This window comes from Neopsephotus bourkii, unplaced genomic scaffold, assembly GCF_033783945.1.
Source record: "Neopsephotus bourkii isolate Nb327-2 ecotype Australia unplaced genomic scaffold, CSIRO-AGI_Nbou_v1 NB_1637, whole genome shotgun sequence".
Classification (NCBI taxonomy): domain Eukaryota; kingdom Metazoa; phylum Chordata; class Aves; order Psittaciformes; family Psittacidae; genus Neopsephotus; species Neopsephotus bourkii.
In genome coordinates, this window is record NW_026902112.1 from 1,153,028 (window position 1) to 1,173,254 (window position 20,227).

The 20,227-nt window shown below is 38.5% G+C and overlaps 1 protein-coding gene across 1 annotated transcript in view; it reads left to right on the forward strand.

Moving 5' to 3' along the window:
- VWA8 (von Willebrand factor A domain containing 8) overlaps positions 1-20,227 on the forward strand; it is a 181,941-nt gene that overhangs the window by 135,765 nt on the left and 25,949 nt on the right. The window contains exons 36-37 of the mRNA XM_061374263.1: positions 3,840-3,921; positions 6,143-6,347. Coding sequence (XP_061230247.1) covers positions 3,840-3,921; positions 6,143-6,347 — 287 coding nt within the window. The remainder of the gene's footprint in view (positions 1-3,839; positions 3,922-6,142; positions 6,348-20,227) is intronic.

Here is a 20,227-nt window from a genome sequence, read left to right on the forward strand (position 1 = left end):
TTGCTGTGGTATATAACACTTCATAATGCTAGATTAATATAATGAAAAACCAGGTGACAGTCTTCATGAATCCTGGATACCAGTTACCTGAGCAACTTATGTCTGAGAATTGGCTTCTGTCTGCCTGATCAATTTAATTTATGACTGTTGTTATAGCTGAACAAGATACTAACTTTTTTTTTCCCCTCAATGGTGGTCACATATATGCATGAATAGTGATTGATACCATTGAATTTATAGAAAATTTTATCAGGTATAGCTTGTGCAGCACTTTATGGCCATTTAAGCTGAAAGATATAAAGCCTTTGTGAAGATCGCTATCATTGATTTTTCTTTCCTACATGATGTTTTAATTTATGAATTACCAAAATTGATCTTAGCTGAATCATCCTTAATATGACCTTACTGATACAATTAGATTGGACTGAACAAGACTCTGTGTTTCTATTTGGTTTTCTATTCCATAGCCATTTTTCTGGGCTTAAGACATTTCTATTTATCAATTAATGGCCGGTTTTATTAGTGGAGTACTACAGAGACCTGTGCTCCTCAGCATGGTCATGAAAAAAATGGAGAAATGAATGAACACTGCAGTGACAGTGTTTGCTGGTGATACTGGTCATTAGTCATGGTACAGAGAATTCACCATGAGGGATTGCAGAAGGACTACAGTGCTGACTGTAATAGAAATAGTAGACGAAATTCAGTATAGATAGATATAATGTACATGAAGAAAGAAAGAAGAAGTCCTAATTCTACACCTAAAATGATGGGGCTGATCAGTACATTTCAGAAGCATGATTTTGATGTTATTATAGATAATTTCATTGATCAGTTCAATGCTCAGTAGCAGTTGAAAAAAGATTGAATGTTAAGGATTACTAGGAAAGAAACAGAAAAAACAGCAAACATTTTCGTGCTGTTGTGTGAGTCTGTTGTCTTTAACACTGTCTAGTTTTGGCCCTCCATCTCAAGGTGAGGGAAGGCTGAAATGAGTTAAATTCAGAAAAGGACAATAAGGATGAGCAAGATTACATCAGCCAAATCTCCTGCTTGTGGAAACAAGATCAGAAAAGGGGCAATATGGTAGAGTTCTACCAAGAACAGGCATGGCATGAAGATGTGGAAAAAGCAAGAGTTTTACATTCAGGGCCAGCTAGTGAAGCTAGTAGGAACTTCATCAAAACAAACAGGATGGTTATTCACAGAACAGGGAACCAGCCTTTGAAACTGCTTCCCAAAGGATGTTGTGAATGCTGAAATGTGGATCCAAAGGAAAACTGGACAAACTCATGGAAGGATACTAAATGCATAGGCATAAAAACATAGACAGTACATTCAGCTTAGAAACCCCTAAATTGGAACTGGCTGGGGACTTTGTCCATTCTTATCCTTTTCAACTATCTAACTACACTTGGAGGCAGGATATTAGTACTAGATTAAGGTGAACCCAGTAGTGCCATTGTTATGGCATGAGCCCAAAATCTTTCCAAGTGACAAAAGGAAGACAGAAGAAAAGAGGTATAAATTCATGTACTCCCTTGGAAGGTGAGATAATAAGGTACTAGTCCTTGCTGGCAGCTGGTCAGTTCTGGCACAGAGCCTTCTATTTCTATTAATAGCCCAAAGTAATCAGCCAAACTGTTAACATACTGCAATATGTATTACCAAAACTGCTCCAGGAACAACAAGCAAATAAATCATTTCCTTTATGTTTTATTGGAGCTGTAAAACAGGATAATAGTTACGTTTGAGAAGAAACTTAAACAAGTAATAATTTCCCCCAAAGCTGCCAAATAGATGTATGGCCACAAAATATGAACTTGTTCAAGAGATCATGGCAGAATCCAGCAAATAAGTATCAATGTTTATTCTAAAAACAAGGCTATAGAAATGAGGGCTACTTGAGAGCAAATATTTACTTGGGATTCTCAGCACTTTCTATATATGGACATAAAAGTCTATTACTGAGTGCATATCTCTGTTAGGGTGGCAGTAACTGGAACAGCATGTAGTGTAACACACACAGTTACAGGAATAACCTCAGCACATCATCTGCTCCACCTATTTATATAGGGACAGGATGACAATGTGTGTAGACTTCTTAGCTGGTGTTTGTAAAATAATTGGCCTATTGTGATGCTTCATTCTCCTTGTATAAGAAAAGCCTTTCCTGGTATCCAGCTTTTTTTTGCTGTGAACAAAACTGAATACTTCATGTCAACTCCACTCAGTCAGGATAATATTGTCCTGTTTATAGGGATCTTTTTGATATTATGGGGCATAGTTTGTTGGTTTAAAAAAAAATGTTTCCTTTTATAGAAAAAATAATAATAATTTGTCCTTATAGCCCATCTATTGTAACCTCTTTTTCACTCCCAGGAGTCTCTTATGTCTCTGTGTTTGAGCATAAAATTCTCGACCGCATTTCTGGGGCCTGGCCAGTTGTTCTTGTGCTGCATTTAAGCAGTTGTTTAGCTTTTCTTCAGCTTCCTACTCAGTTGTCCTTTGGGTCTTATAATTTAATATCGTTTATTTGAGTTTTCTTTCTCTAATTTATTATCTTTTTAATTATTATCACACAGTTCTACCCCTTCCAGTTCAGTATCAGCTTTACGTTCTTGATCTTCATCAGAATTTTTTAATGTGTATCTCAGTCTCCATTACTAACAGAAGAGAGACCACATTTTAAACAAGACCTAAGCAAAACAAAAAGTGCTCTGTGGTCCACAGACTTTCATTTTTTTCATACTTCTTTCCTGTTTCTAATATGTTTGATATTTCTATTATTAAGAAGATGGGTAAAGTCAATAGATGTGCTACTGCAGATATACATACTGTAGATACTGAAGATATGCATAAAGGGCTGCTGTGGGTTATTCTTTATACTCATTTTAATATTAGATCCCCTTACGCTGCTCATCTCACTGGTCTTTTCTGTGTGTGCTGTATGCAAGCATCAACACTTCTGCAGGTAAGGTCAGGCTTTCCTTCATTTTAAGGAGGTGAAAGATACGGTGTTTCAGAAAGAAATCTAGACTTGCTTTCATCTTGTGTCAATGATATTTTGTATCCATACTATGCAGTGTAATTCAGTCTTCTGGTTTCTTTTCTGAAAACTTAAGTGAAAGGCAGCTCCTAACTGGAAGGCACTTCTGAGCCCAGGCAGTGTGTACTCATATGTTGGCAAAAGCCACTGTGTGTAGGTAGCGTGTGTGTGTGGCAAAATCTGTGTGTGTGGGCACACACACACAAATTCATTTCTGAGGGTGGAAGCACAGTGTTAGCTGTATTCATTAAAATCTCTGTAAACAGAATATTAAATGCCAGATAGTCTAGGGCTGTTTACTGTGAAGTTATGCAGTCTTTGCATGCTGAGAATCTACCTGCAAAATGAGTGGTTCAATTTAAGGCAACAACATTTAGGTTAATATTGAGGAATTTTCAAGTAGGATTCATAAGCACAATGTTTTGAAATGGTCTTCAATATGCTTTTAAAATCAGATATACAGCTGACATTATCTTTGGTGACAGGTGAAAGCAGTGAGTGAGTTATTGCAGTAATGCCTAATTAGTGCTTTTGTGAGCACAGATGTATTTGTGTGTAATTTAGACATTTGCTATACAAATACATTGTTCTTTTATAATTGTGCCTGTCTGGTTGCTCACTATCGTAAAACAATTCTGTATCTGCAAGTTACACTCCTGTGCTGAATGTGAGAGCTTATCATTTTCTGACAGGTACTGCATAATAAAATGTTTAAATTTAATCTGCTAAATGCAAATGCAATAACCACTCAATCATGCAGCAGGAAAATAACATGTTTGTTTATTTTCAGATGTCACTCCTCCAGAAGCTGCTGGATACTTGGAAGTAACAGATCTTAACGCAAAGAAAATCAAGTACATTGCTATTCCAAGGTAGCTGATTTTATTGATTAGAGCAGCCTCTGTCTTACAGGAAGAGCAAAGAGAATTTAGTGTGTATTATTACTTCAGGATAATCAAATATTTCTTCTGATGTGGAAAGTAAAAATAATTCATACCTAGTGTGTCAAATCATAGAATCATAGAATAGTTAGGGTTGGAAAGGACCTTAAGATCATCAAGTTCCAACCCCCCTGCCATGGGCAGGGACACCTCGCTCTAAACCATATCACCCAAGGCCTCGTCCAACCTGGCCTTGAACACTGCCAGTGATGGAGCATTCACAACCTCCCTGGGCAACCTATTCCAGTGCCTCACCAACCTAACAGGAAAGATTTTCCTCTTTATATCCAATCTAAACTTCCCCTGTTTAAGTTTTAACCCATTACCCCTTGTCCTATCATTACAGTCCCTAATGAAGAGTCCATCCCCAGCATCCCTATAGGGCCCCTTCAGATACTGGAAGGCTGCTGTGAGGTCTCCATGCAGCCTTCTCTTCTCCAGGCTGAACAGCCCCAACTTTCTTAGCCAATCTTCATATGGGAGGTGCTCCAGTCCCCTGATCATTCTCGTGGCCCTCCTCTGGACTTGCAGCATATTTCTGTCAGTATTTTTTATCTGTTTACTAGGTGATACCAGCGAAAATGTGGCAGTTAATTAGTGAATACGAAAGGTAGCTTTGTCTTCTGACTTTCATTCCCTTTGCTCTTTCCCCTCTTCACCCACTTTATCCTCCTCTACCCTGTTTTGTTTTATTTTGCTTTCTTTATTTTCTTTTCCTTTCTGTGTATATTTAAGCTCTAACTAAAACAGGAAGAATGATCCAGTGTTACGTTTCACGAAACCAGGAATCAATTTCTGATCCAGTATAAAGTTCATCTTGAAAATAGCTTCTCTATGTTTTGGTTCTCCCTGTGAAAAGTATATGTTCCCTCACAAGTATCTTGCATGATACATTAAAATAGCCAGACTGTGTGGCTTCTGTTTGGTTTTAGCATCTAGCTTTCACCATTGGAGAGCATATTTGCAAACGTTTTATGATATAAACATGCATTTTGGTTGAAAATTGACACTTTCAACTGCAGTAATAGGGGGTTTGTTTTTAATAGCAGTCTCTCAACTTTACGTGCTTAAATGGCACATGTATGAAACCACACAAGAGGAATTTTATAGTTTTGATTTTTTTTAATTCTCTCCATTTGATGTTGGTTTTGACAATAATAATTGATTCTTGTTGAAATTAATTTTGCTTCATTAGTAATCTGTGGAAGTTTTGAATTAATAGCGTATTAATTTTGGACTGCTCACCATTTTATAATTGACCCATTGGCCTACATTTTACAGAGTCATTCAAAACGTAAGACATTAACATAGAAATAGTAGGGAATAATGCTTTATTTTACTCTAGGATTTTATAAGAAATTACAAAGCTAGACTTCAACATCATGACCCTAACCTCATAGGAGGATTTAAGCTATTTATGGCAAATCTGAGCAGAAGTCCAGATTTTAAAATGTACTCCATTAAGAAGTGATAAATGAAGTGACTTTTCATATGTATGAATAGCTCTGTGCTAAAATCTAACAGCCTTTCCTCTTTCTGGCATAGCTGTCCTGGTGAAATGCTGAGATAGCATTTCTTCAGTTGAATTGGTACATGGGAATTTCAGTCATACGTAGAGGCATATGTGTTACTGCTTCTTTTATACTGCCTTTTATACTGCCATGTATCTTTTGGTCATAACCAGTTCCAGTAGGTAGAATGTTTTAGATTAAATAGTGGATCTGCAGGGCTTAGTTATAGTGTCTTATAGAATGAGGATGTAATTTCACTTCATTTTCCTACCTTAAATACAGAGATGCTTATCCTCTTTTTAATTGCAGCTTCAGGAAAAATTATAGAACCACAGAATGGTTTGGGTTGGAATGGACCTTAAAGATCATCTAGTTCCAACCCCCTTGGCCATGGTCAGGGATACCTTCCACTAGACCAGGTTGCTCAAAGCTTCATCCAGCCTGGCCTTGAACACTGCCAGGGATGGGGCAGCCACAGCTTTTCTGGGCAACCTGTGCCAGTGCCTCACCACCCTCATAGTAAAGAACTTCCTTATAACTAACCTAAATTTCCCCTCTTTAAGTTTGAAGCCAATACCCTTTGTCTTATCACTACAGTCCCTGATGAAGAGTCCCATATCACATTAATTCTTGTTTTTCAGATCACAATCTCTATCTCCATATACAGCTTGGCTTTCCAAGATCTCAGATACCGATGCCCTGTTGGCACCACTTGGCAAAGCAGGTTTGGTTACTGTGGACATGGGAGGTGGTGTGCGGCTTTGGGAGACTGGGCTGGACAGCCTCCAGCGGTCACTGCAGGACTGGAGGAACATGATTGGCCAAGAAGATGGTCATCCTGTGCAGGTAAGAGTTCACAAAGCTGGAGTGAAACCACTTAACAAAGTGAGTTGCAAATGAGTTTTCAGCTGGGAGAGAGGTAGATGGGAGTGCTGTGTTGAAAAACAGTTGAAATTAAAAAAAGTAGAAATATGCCTGCAAGAAAAACTGAGTAGATGTCTTCACTGAAAAAAAAAAGACACAATAGCTTAATTAAAAATTGTATTTGTGACCCCTGTAGTTAAGGTTACCGACAGTCTCTTTGTCTTACAGTGTTTGTATTTTGCCAAATTCTAATATATTTAAGTGCAAATCAGTTCTTTATCTCCTGCTGGATTTTAACCCCGACTTTCAAAATGTAGAATAATGAGATTTGTTTTTAAGGAAAGCAAATACTTTTCCAGAGTACAAATACTTGGGGAAAAAATAGCGTGCTTATACTCAAGAAAAGATATGTGAATCCTAGGTGGAAGATGCCTTGAGTTCATGGTAGTGCCTTTGGCTGATCTTGAAATTTCTCTTAGCTGAGCAGAGCTACGATGTAGCCGTGTTCCCACATGGGAAATTTAGGCAGGTGTTGAAAACATATAGCATTTGTATGTATGTTCTGTGTGTATGTATGTATGTATATACAAGTGTCAATGTACTGACTAATATGTATGATTACCATTGCAACACAGAGGGAAAAATCAGGACTGCTCAGTTTCATCTTCGACTTCTGTTAGTGACTGGAGAAGGTGTCACTTCAAAGAGCTAAAGTGTGCCTTGGAAGGACTTCTCCATTTCTGACTAGGAGGATCCTGTCTCTATCTACCATTGCAGTTATTTCTGTTTCATGAATTTCTTTAACCACATTCACAGTACATTGGAATGGGAAAACAGGATGAGTCTTTTCTAAATTAGATCTCTCTGTAGTTGTTTTTTACAAGGTGTCTATTTCAAGTGTGAATGAGACATATTAGGCCAAAACCATAGCTCTTCTTCCACTTTCTTTTCCTACTCTGAGCTCCCTTTCTGCAAGATGTTCTGCAGTTATAGAAACTTGTGCAAGAACTGACGTGTTCTTGTTACTGGATCTCAGCAAATGCCTTTCATAAAAGTAATGAGAAAAGGAGACAGTTCCCCAGTAGCATGTTTGCGTGCGTGCTTGTTGCTTTACCAGTGCCATTTTCATTGCCATTGCAGTAGCACTAGCACCATCTTATGGTCAGATATAGCTGGTTTACACCAGCCCAATTTCATTTACTGATCAAGTTGACCAGTACAAGTGAAAAGAGCCAGGAGGAACAGTTAGAGCTTTATTTAATAGCTGTTTTTTTCTTCTTGGTTTCTTTTTGGTTTGTTAATGGTTTGGGGTTTTTTAATAACTTGCAATTTTATTCAGCAGTATTACAGTACTGTCAATCTTGGTCAACTAATTATTAGAGAATACTGGCTTGGGAAGTACACGTCACCAGAAAATGTTATGTCGTTTAGGTAGCAATGTCAAGTAGCCATTTTTTTTAAGTCCAGGAAGTTTTCCTATAGTCACTAAGCTGTTTTCAAGGTCTGTTGTAGAATTTCTCTCTCCTGACAGCCTGCCTCTAATTAGAAGGCATATTCGCAGGTAAAGTAATCTTAGAATAACTTTCTTCTTTCCTCTGTTAAACGAGGCACATAGTTCAAATCAGTAGTTTGACAAAACTCAAAATGGCTGAAACAAAGCCGCCTATGTGATCTTCAGACTTGAATGATTATCGCTAACTTCTGTTTCTTTACTTTACACACTTTGCTTTAAATAGTAAGATAATAAGGCCTAAGAAACATTTTTTCCAGATTACAGAGCAATAAAAAATACATTGTTTTGGTTTGTTTTATTTTATTTTATTATTTTTATTTTATTTTCATCTCCAATAAGATAATAGATATGTGGTTGCTGTGTAAACTGTATATACTTTGCTATTTTGGAGATGAAGGCCTTCACCTTTCCTTCTTAACTCAATTTTTTGATGGACCTAAACATAAAAGCAGTACTTTATTAAGGTATTCCTTTCTGGAAATGTAAAGATCTTGTTAGCTTGAAAATGTATTCATATAGATACCCTGTCTACATAAGCATAGCAAGAAGTATAGTGTTTCCTTTTCTACAGACAGTTACTTTGCTAAGAAAACTGCAGCTAAATATTTCCTGATATCTTTTTTACAGAATTGGAGATATTTTACAGCCACATGTTGATCTGTTCATTCAAGAGTGTGAAAATTACCTTCTTTTGTATAATGTTTCATGCTTATGCCAGGTATTTTGGACTGTAATGAGGCATCTCTAATTCTTTGACTAAACCCACCATTCCCAATCATCAGAAGCTCGCTGAAGGAAATTGTCAGTGTTCCACATACCATTAGAATTCATTCCCCACACATTCCCAATTTTCGTTCCCTAAAAGGTGCCATTTATGCATCACACAAAGCTACTATAGGCTTAGCAAACTTATTAGCCCTTCATGGTGATGTTCTTAAACCAACATGAGACTTATCTAGGTGGTTTGGAACCACTGTTCTGCAAAAACACACAGAATCTCTCTGGAGCTACCTGACTTTTGAGAGAAAGAAGAATTAGGGGGCTTTCAATATAACTGTAGATTCAAAGGACTGGAGACAAATCTTGAATCAGGCTTCAGTTGAAACTATTCATGCAATCTTCTAGGACTGCATTTTGGATTTCACAAACATGCTAGATCTCAGAAACACGCTGGATGTTCATAAGCGATGAAACAGAGGAAAACCAACAGCTGTTCTATTTATAATGGGTAATTATGCTCCCCTGATAAAATGTTGTGACAGTCTTCAAAAAAGTCAACGTTTGTTTTGTATTGTAGAAATACTCAGCAGAGTTCAAACTGCTGAAGTCTTGAGGCTACAAAAACAGTTCCTGAAAACCTGGTTTATGTTTATGGAAGTTTGCACTAATACGGGTGAGAAATTTTCTTCATTTATTGACGTTTTAAACTCAAAATATTACTACAACATTCTGAAATTAGTAAATTGGAGTGCCTAAAATAAAAACCTAAACAAAATACTGGATTTTCTGAAGCAATAAAATCCACTTGAAATCCAAAAATTGCTGAGCTTTGTCATTGCTTGGTGTTTCTGAGAACAAGTCATTTCATTATCAAATATCTGAAAATAATTTGAAAGACTATTTATTTTAAAGACCTTGTCCTCAAATAGGCAGACATTGATAAATTTATGTTGCTTTTTTGCATCAAAGCGTTATTGATAGAAATTAAATAGAAAAAAACACTAATTACATTCTCATACAGTTCAGCTGTTCTATTTCAGTAACTATTGTTTACTGTTAAGCATCATTTAGATAAAGTACAATGTTTACATAAAAATAATTTCAAAGTGCATCAGTTTATCCAATCTAATTCACTCACTGCCCATCAGTAATAGTCTACCTACTGGGGGCCTTTAGTTGAGGCCAGGCCCTTCCAGAGACACTGAGCCTGGAAATGTTCTCTCCCTTTTTTCCCCCACTTTGCTCTTGTGCCTTGACCTGATCTTGTTTTCTAGCAAAAAGCCAGCTGAGGGGTTGTGTCATGTTAGAGCTCACAGCATCACAAAACCGAGATGGTGGAGTGAATCTAGAGAAACACATTAGAAAAAGTCTGCATTTGCTTCTCACCAGTGGTTTGAACAACAAATGTGCTAGGGACAGTTCTGCACTAGTGTAGAAATTCATGCAGTACTGCCCAGATGCATTGTGTTAAGAGGCCCTAGAGGTGGACTACTCCACATGATATATTTTGGATGTTTTGACGTTGGGACTAAAAGAAGACATGAATGAAATGTATGTAAGAACAGGGAGGACTTTAGGTGAAGGTTTTGGGAGATTTCATTCAAGATCTTATGCACTGGGGAAATGATTGAGAGGGTAGATTTTGGTCAAAAATGAGTGTTTTTATCTTAAATTGCATTTCCTCCTATCCCTAGATAGAGGCATTGTCTTTTAGTTTCTGCTGTAACTAGTTAACATTTTACTGATACAGTGTTTCCACAAAGCATGAATCATTGCAAATACCTAAATGGAGAAGTGAAAAAAAAAATTACTTCATCCATTCATAAGCCTTTCCATCTAGACACCCAAAAACATTTATAAAAGTAGTTATTGCAACATCTGGAGCCAGTTAGCATTATCATTACTTTCCAGAAGTGGGAACAGAGACATAGGAAAAGCAAGTCACTTGTTCAAGTTCATGCTGTGTGTCTATAGCGGTGTCAGAGGTGGGGTAAATACCATATACACCCACAAGGATATATAATCATACTTTGTAACTGTGTTGCCAAGCTGAGTTAGCTTGAGTGCCCTTGAATGCTGCAATAGGTTCAAAGATACCTTAAACTGGGAAAAAAATAAATATAAATGCACTGTAGCCACCTAAGGAAACATGTTAAATCTAGGTATCGAGGTTGAAACATGCAGAGATGAGTGTAGTCATATTAAAAAAATTCAGCAAAACTCAAGAAATCCAATTAATCATAGAATACTTAGGGTTGGAAAGGACCTTAAGATCATCTAGTTCCAACGCCCTTGCCATGGGCAGAGACACCTCACACTAAACCATGTCACCCAAGGCTCTGTCCAACCTGGCCTTAAACACCACCAGGGATGGAGCATTCACAACCTCCCTGTGCAACCTATTCCAGTGCCTCACCACCCTAACAGGAAAGAACTTCTTCCTTATATCCAATCTAAACTTCCCCTGATTAAATTTTTAACCCATTACCCCTTGGCCTGTCACTGCAATCCATAATGAAGAGTCCAAACCCAGCATCCCTATAGCCCCCTTCAGGTACTGTAAGGCTGCTATGAGGTCTCCACGCAGCCTTCTCTTCTCCAGGCTGAACAGCCCCAACTTTCTCAGCCTATCTTCATACAGAAGGTGCTCCAGTCCCCCAGTCACTCTCGTGGCCCTCCTCTGGACTTGTTCCAACAGATCCATGTCCTTTTGATGTTGAGGACACCAGAAATGCACACAATACTCCAAGTGAGGTCTCATGAGAGCAGAGTAGAGGGGCAGGATCACCTCCTTTGACCTGCTGGTCACGCTCCTTTTGATGCAGCCCAGGATACGGTTGGCTTTCTGGGCTGCGAGCACACACTGAAGCTGGCTCATGTTCATTTTCTCATCGACCAGCACCCTCAAGTCCTTCTCCACAGGGCTGCTCCAAATCTCTTCTCTGTCCAACCTGTAGCTGTGCCTGAGATTGCTCCGACCCAGGTGTAGGACCTTGCACTTGGCATGGTTAAATTTCATGAGATTGGCACCAGCCCACATCACAAGCGTGTCAAGGTCCCTCTGGATGGCATTCCTTCCCTCCAGCGTATCAGTCGAACCACACCGCTTGGTGTCATCGGCAAACTTGCTGAGGGCGCACTCAATCCCACTGTCCATGTCAGCGACGAAGATGTTGAACAAGACCGGTCCCAACACTGATCCCTGAGGGACACCACTCGTTACAGGTCTCCAGCCAGACATTGAGCCACTGACCACAACCCTTTGTGTGCGGCCATCCAGCCAGTTCTTTATCCACCGAGTGGTCCACCTATCAAATTGATGTCTCTCCAATTTAGAGACAAGGATGTCGTGTGGGACAGTGTCGAGCGCTTTGCACAAGTCCAGGTAGATGACATCAACTGGTCTACCGCTGTCCATCAGTTCTGTAGCCCCATGATAGAAGGCCACCAAATTGGTGAGGCAGGATTTCCCCTTAGTGAAGCCATGCTGGCTGTCACCAAGCACCTTGTTGTTTTTCATGTGCCTTAGCATGCCTTCCGGGAGAGTATGCTCCAAGATTTTGCCAAGCACAGAGGTGAGACTGACTGGTCTGTAGTTGCCCGGGTCGTCCATTTTACCCTTCTTGAAAATGGGGTTTATATTTCCCTTGTTCAAGTTGTTGGGAACTTCACTTGACTGCCATGATCTTTCAAATATGATGGACAGTGGCTTAGCAACTTCATTTGCCAGCTCCTTCAGGACCCACAGATGGATTTCATCAGGACCCATGGACTTGTGCACGTTCAGGTTTTTAAGATGGTCTTGAACCAGATCCTTTCTTACAGTGAGCCCAAGGTCTTCATTCTTACAGTCCCTGTGTCTGCCTTCCAAGACTTGGGTGGTGTGGTCAGAGCATTTGCCAGTGAAGACCAAGGCAAAGAAGTCACTCAGAACCTCAGCCTTCTTCAAATCTAGGGTAGCCAGTTCTGCTGATAGCTTCTGGAGACGGCCTGTGTTCTCCCTAGTCTGTTTTTTATTTGCTACATACCTACAGAATCCCTTCCTGTTATTCTTAATATCCCTAGCCAAGTTTAACTCTAACTGGGCCTTAGCTTTCCTAACCTGGTCCTTAGTTTCCCAGACAACATCCCTGTACTCTTCCCAGGCCGCCTGTCCTTGCTTCCACTTTCTATAAGACTCTTTTTTCATTTGAATTTTCCTCAGCAGCTCCTTATCCATCCAAGGAGGTCTCCTGGCCCTCCTGCTGCACTTCCTTCTAGCTGGGACGCAACACTCCTGAGCTTGTAATAAGTATTTTTCTCAGATTTAAATGGCTATCTTCACAGTCTCATAGCAGTGTTCAGTAACAGAAGATGTAAGTTATTCTGTGGTCTGTGAAAAGCTAGAAGACGTGAACGTATGGTTCATGTCAGTAATGTAAAAGATCGACATATGTGTTCATCGCCAATGCTAAAAAAAGTAAGGGTGGGTTTTTTCATATGTCTTAACTGCTTAAATCATCCATGATGCAAGGGCTTTTTGCTAAAATCAGCATTTTTATGAGTTCAGCAGCACTCAGTAGGAGTTCACAACATTCCGACTTTCTTCTGCAGTCCATCAGTTAACATTTAGATCTGATGAGGGCAAAGGAAAATGCTTATTCCCTTCCTTGAATAGCCTCATTTATTTTATTTTGATTCCACTCAACTAATCACACAGAACTCTACATGAATTATTCACCCCTTAATATTTTTGGTTTTATTGAACACATTTTTTTTTTATTTTCTGAAACTGCAGTTTTTGCCTGAAAGTTTCATGCAAGTTCATCTGAAAAAAAATTGGGGTTTAGGTTAGATCGAGAATAATTGATTCAGGATTTTCAGTGAGCCCAGCATGTTCGTATTCACTTCACAGGATCTACTTTAATCTATAGTGACAATTTAAAATATTTTTTTCCTTTTTGTTCCTTTTTACTTTATAGCATCTTAACAAAAATCCAGACTTTTTCTGATGGTAAAACTGAATTGGGCAAAGCTGCAGTTCTTGATTTGAGATAAAAGTATGACCTTTAGCAAGAGTGGCTAGTCCTTCCCCCCACCACCTCCCTGGTTCTGCGTTTTCTACTTTAGGGCAAGTAATTTTTCTGACCACATGAGGGCATCGGTGGGCTAATAACAGTGCTTTTGCTCATCTTAAATACTGTCGGTGCAAACCCTATAAATTATGAAAAATACATGGCTGTGGAGAGATTTTATAAGTTTGGAATAACCATTTGATGGCATTCTGCAGTCCTGCATGGGGTCCTGAAAAGCCGGAGATAGTGTGGATCACAGAGTTATCTAGTCAATACGTGGATTACAGGGTACAGTTTGATAATAGTTCCAGTTCTGAGATCCACAAGGCCCAGATACACAGTTCAGGTCTGTGACCTTTTCCTGAACTGAATGATTCTTCAAACTGAGTGTAGATTGAGATTAGACATTGGGAAGAAGCTCTTCCCAGTGAGGGTGTTGAGTCACTGGCACAGGTGCCCAGAGAAGCAGCAGCTGCTCCAGCTCTGGCAGTGCTCAAGGCCAGGTTGGATGGGGCTTGGTGCAACCTGGTCTAGTGAAGGTGTCCCTGTCCATGGCAAGGAGTTGGAACTGTGTGATCTTTGGGGACCCTTCAAACTCAAACCATTTTGTGATTCTATGATTCATTTTAGCAAAGTGAGGGCTAGCAGACATACACCTTGAAGCAAGGCATCTGAGTATGCAGAAGCATAAAACTAGAAAGCCATGAACCCACAGAACAGTAAGTTCATATCTCTAAAAGTCTCCACTGGATAAAGCAGTTCAGATAAAGACCATCAATTCTGTCAGATACATTTTCTCACATCAGTGTCCTCAGATGAAATGAGGCCCTTGTTGGAAGCATTAAACAAACACGTCTAAACTACATATACCCTTTCCTAAAGATCTTCCAGTCTAATTAGAGCAAACAGGCAAAGTGCAGAGTGCATAACCTTACCTTTCTGTTAGAGCAGGCTAATCCAGCACAAGGTTCCTCTTTCTTCCTCTTACGTTCCTGATAAAGCCCACAGTTCTCATGGAAGAAAATATAATCACCTCAACACACTGTCTTTCAAACCTCAGCAAGTCTGCAGCAGAGCATGTTGCTGACATAAAGGCTGGAGCTCCTAACACCAATGAAATCCTGCTGTCCCAGCAAGAAAAATGCATGTGAATAATTCTGCCCCTATGAAAGTTGTTCTCTGATTAGTAAAAGGACAACTGCAGTGAAAATTTATGTCATCTGATCTGCAGATTATTCCAAATTGTAATAATGTGTTCATTTATCCCATCCTTTTAGCTGCTGGTTATTCAGGGTACTACAGAAGAAATCAAATTTACTGTTTTCTGAGTTCATTGATGTTAGGAGGTGTGTAGTAGTCATGATAAATAACCAAGCTAGACATGATCTGTCTGCTCTGATTATAATTTATAGTGGATTAATATACTAAAAAGATTATGACCTCACATCTTTTAGTTGAAAAGAGTTTTTAATTCTTAATTAAATATTATCTAACTTTAAAGAAAGTTACTTTAGGGAATTGAATTTAAAGTTAGGCAATTTTTAATAATGACAGAGGAAAATGGAATTTACACAGGTGTTAATATAGCAGAGGGTATGTTAGATGGAAACGAATGTATGATATTCTCTCATTACTTCATTTAGTTTATCCACCTTTTAAGCCACAGAGTGCATATTCATAGACAAAAGACTCTAATGCATCTACTGCTGCAGAGTTGCTGAGTTGGTACTTAAGAGTGACAGCATTTAGTTTAAAAGAAGACCCGTAGTAGCAACAACTACATTTTATATAGTGGTTTGGGGTTTTTTAACATGTGCATAATAGCTTCATTTGCAAGCCAGATACCTCTTTTCATGTGTTTCACGCCAATCTCCACCTCTTTGCCCACACAAATTCACTTTTCTAAAATTCCATTAAAGCTATGATGCTTTGAACAGGTTTGCTATTTGAGACAGAAGTTTAATGCCTATATGAATTTTAAAAGCTACTTTGAAAGAGAAATGTTCACAGGAGTCAGATAATGCAAGAAGCTTCGTTAGTTCGTTTTGAACTCTTGCAGTTTCACAGACAAGATAGAAAACTAAAATGAAGCCCGTAGAATGAAGAAAACCTATTAAATGTTTTACACTGCAGCATGACTAATGTTTTACATTTCAGGGTACAATTGAAGAAACAGAATGTATTTCATATATTATTATTTTGTTGTCTAATACTGAGTATTCCTTTCTGTAGAAAAATGAGTTGTGGGCTCAATTTTGTGCTGTCGATGTGAATAGAAATTGTGCTATTGATTTTTAGTACATAGAAAAAAGCTGTACATGATACATGTAAAAGCAATAGGAGCCATTAGATTCATTCCCCCCCCCCCTTTTTGCCTTTCTCTCGCTAGTTTGTATAAGTAGATTTTATTTCTGTCTTTGGTAGAATCAGTTTTACAATAGAATGTAAAACCACCCTGGAACAGGCAGATTAGCATTTGATTTCCCTCATGTGGAACTTCTGTATGCTCTTTGAGAATATAATGCATATATTTGTGCTGCTGATAAAGAATGTCTTGGAGGGAAGGATGTTCTTGTGACTTGTTCAATACAGCCTAGGGTAATGCTGAGGTTTTAAGGGGCATAAAAGAAAACAATTTTGTTTCAAGGAAAAACCAGCCTTTTGCACATAAACTGGAATACATTTTGCATTCCCTGGAATATATTTCCTAATCCTTTGTGCCACTGTGGAATGGATTCTTTAATGACTTTTCCACCTGGAGAATAGTCATGTTTTGTTATAGTCAAAGCTAATCTTCTTTCATAATAATGTATGGTTGCGATAAAAGTTTTTTCACTGATTTTGATGAAGTAATTAATATCTCCCAAATCACATGTAGGACAAAAGCCTAAGATGTTTTCACTTCTTTTCCTGCAATGATCTTCTTATACATGCCCAATCTTTGACAACAGTGCTAATGAGGAAAGAAGATATTAAAGAAAACATTAATGTTTTAACTTTATAGTATTTTTAGTGGTTTTATATTAATGTAATCTATGTTTTCAACAATAATTTAATGCATTTTGAGGAAGTAACACGTGTTCTTCATTGACTGTAAACTGCCCTGTATATTAATGAAAAGGCAAAATAACAGATTAATTCTTCCCTCCATAATAGTAGATTAATTCTTTCTACCTCAGATCTTAGCGCACATATTCTTTTTCCTACTTTGTTCTGACTAACAGTAAGAAACACTAAATAATACATTATTATTCCTACTACTAGAATAAATGCTTGTGAAAACAGTTACTGTTTGGGCACCTTAGTTTTTAGAAATCTTCCTATGAAAATGGTTTCTACAGTTGTAACTAGTGTAGCTGTGATCCTGTTTGCTTCTGTAAAATGATGTTTTGCCCATTTGTGTTTATTAAGTTGTGACATATGAAATCATGCTGGTTGCAGTTTTAGTAAACGTGTTGTATGTGGAATGATCCACTGAATGCTTAATGGGCTTAGTAGAAGGGTTGGTTACTTGTTTGTCGCTGTGTGCAACAAAGAGGAATTCCATTTATTTCTTCTATGAAGATGAAAATTCCTATAAGGAATGGCCAGCTCTGTTTATACATACCTGAAAGAATAAGAAAAGATTGATTTGGGAAGATTTGGAGAACAGAAATATAGTCCATTTTTAAAAGTACATATTACATCCCTTTGCACCTGCAGGATGCTAACCTGGAATTAAGAGTATTCTCTCTGTTTTTTTCCTCCCTTTTTAAGTTGTATCCAGGGTATTAAAATAAGCATTGTGTTTTCCATAAGCAGGGACAGATGTGTTAAAGCAAAGAGGCGAAAGATCTGTTTTCTCTGTACATGAGGCAGCTCACCCCCATTGGAGACCAGAGTTTCTTTGCCAGTCCTCTGGTAGAAACTTGAGTTTGTTGCTATAAGCACTGCAAAGGAGCTTTTCTGGCACTGATACATCCTGCACCCTTCAGGAATCTTAATGAAGTCAGCCACATCATAATACAGAAGTAAGCTGCTGTATTAAAAGACCATCTACTCTCTAGCCAGCTTGGGTTGAACAGAAGCCTGTCATGTACGGGGTAGGATGACAGGAATATCTGCGACTAAGAAAACAGTCTTCATGAGAGATGGATCCCAGACTGAATCAAGGAAAAAGCCCTTCCATTTTGCTGGAAGCCATCCCTCCTTTATTACTTTTCTGTTCAAAGGTAGAAATATTTTCAGCCTCATCTAACTTTTGTTTGCAAAGTCTGAAAGATATTTCTTAACCTGTAACCTGGAGTTCTTTTTCTGTCAGTGGTTAAATATTATATTCTGCCCCGTGTTCTAAAGTCAGCTTTGTACAAGTCTGTAATGAAGGTATGGGCATCTAAGACAGTGAAAAGTGTTGGTTAGATCTCCTGCATGAAATTCTGGGCAATAAAGAGAATATCAAATGGGAAAATAGAGAAGGAGAGGAGATTCCTTCTCTCTTTCCCTGTTTCTGCAAAGGTAACTCCTGGAATTTTAGTCTTCAGTTTATTGTAACAGACTTGAACAGGAAGAGCTGATATGCAGGCTTAAAATGCATGGAAGAAATATGTGGCAGTGTTGAAGGTCATGAATACTCTGCAAAATGAATGATCAAATAATAGTTACACTGAAATGTTCATTTCAGTTGACTTTGCTAGGTGTCTTTTACTCATTAAATTGGATACTATTATAAACATGTTAGTAATAGATACTGATATATATTCAGTCTAGATGTACTGTGATTAATTTCTTTAAAGCATCTTATAAAAATTCAGACAATTCAGTGATCTTATTGCCATTAGACACATAAATGTGACATGGTAAAGAGTGGCTGTCATTTCTTTTATTACTTTTTTTTTGCTTGTCACAAGCAAACTGGGGGCAACCAGCACTTGTTAAATAATGAAATGCACAGTTGTGCGTGGGACATGGGACTGCCTTTGAGGTAGTGAAGCTTCTTTTTAAAGACTTTTTTTCCTTTCATTGCAGTGTATGATTAAGATTACTGGATGCTGAATATTGTTAACTTCTCTTGTATGAAATAAGCTGAAGCTAAATTTGATGATGCTTTTGGTCAGTTTTGCTCATACAGCCAGCAAGTTTTGTTTGCAATATATAAGAAAATTAATTCTGTGGTCAAAAGGGGAGTACTGTAATTGTGAAAACAGGTCTTATATGAGAAGGAAACATTGATGTAAGTGTGGGACATTAATAATTTTAATAACTGAGTACAGCAGTCCTCTCTATAATTCACAAACTGTTATTAATCTGTTATCGCAAGCTCTTTTCTTCCCATAGCGGTGACAGTGTCCTGTAGAGGCAGTGCACGGTGTATCTGGGTCAGCTGTGTGATTCTCAGTAAATTCAGCTCCTGTCTCCTACTGAGGAATGTTTGAAGTTTCAAAATGTGATATGTGTCAGTGCTTCCTTACTTTCCTGGCTTAATTTTATTAAATTAGATGATCAGAATTCAATAGAATTAATTCCCTATTAACTTAAGTGGCATGAATGCAGTTCTAGATCCACTTCCAAACATGGTTAAGATTTGATTAGTGTAAAGTATAAAGTTCCCTTACCATAGTTTGCCTGACCATCTGAAGTCTAGACAAAACAACCAGCCTTTGACTCATCTTCAGAGTAGCTCCTATTACAGATTGCTATGCGTTTAACAGCTATTTAGCATAAATATGACACAGACGTGGAACACATGGGTTCATTGTGTTGATGAGTTCATTAAATCATGTAACTGGCTTCTCTGAGCTTCTTTATCTTCTTTACGTTACTGTAAGAAGTGTGGTAGGATCACTTAGTTTCCAAACTGAATGTGTTTTTATCAGTTTCCCTATTCAGTTCACTCTTAGAATCCCAGTGTTGTCAGGAAAAAATAATGAAATGTAGCCATGTAAAAGTGTTTTGGCATTCATTCATATATCTCAGAAGGAACTGATATAAGGCGAGTTGTTCAGATACCGCATATCTCTCACTGAATGTAAAATGAGTGTTTAGTTTTATTCCTGCCTGGCTGCCCTTGCTGTCAGGAGTGAATGGATGTGTAAGAGGCAGCACCAGAAAATGAAGTCAAAGCATTAACAGATCTTGTTATATGGTGTTGTTTCTTCATTTCCCTTTTTCTCAAGCGCTTCTTTCATACCATTGCTGTCCTGGGTTCAGCAGTAGCAGTCATCTTTCTCTTTCTTGGTAGCTGGTGCAGTGCTGTGTTTTGACTTTTGGCCTGGGAGCAGAGCTGATAACAATGATGTTTTGGTTTGGCCAAGGACTTTGTGAGCCTCATGCTCTGCGGGAGGAGGGGAAGCCGGGAGGAAGCAGAGACAGGACACCTGACCCAGACTGACCAAAGAGGTATTCCATACCACAGCACGTCATGCCCAGGAGGTAACTGAGAGTTACCTGGAAGGGCAGTGGACTGCAGGGTTGGAGGAGGTATCGGTCGGTGCTTGGTCGGGCTGGAGGGGGCGAGTTATCGGTTGCCTGGTGCTGAGGTGTTGTATTCTCTTCCCTTGTTATTTCCTTTATCATTACTATTATTGGTGGCAGCAGTA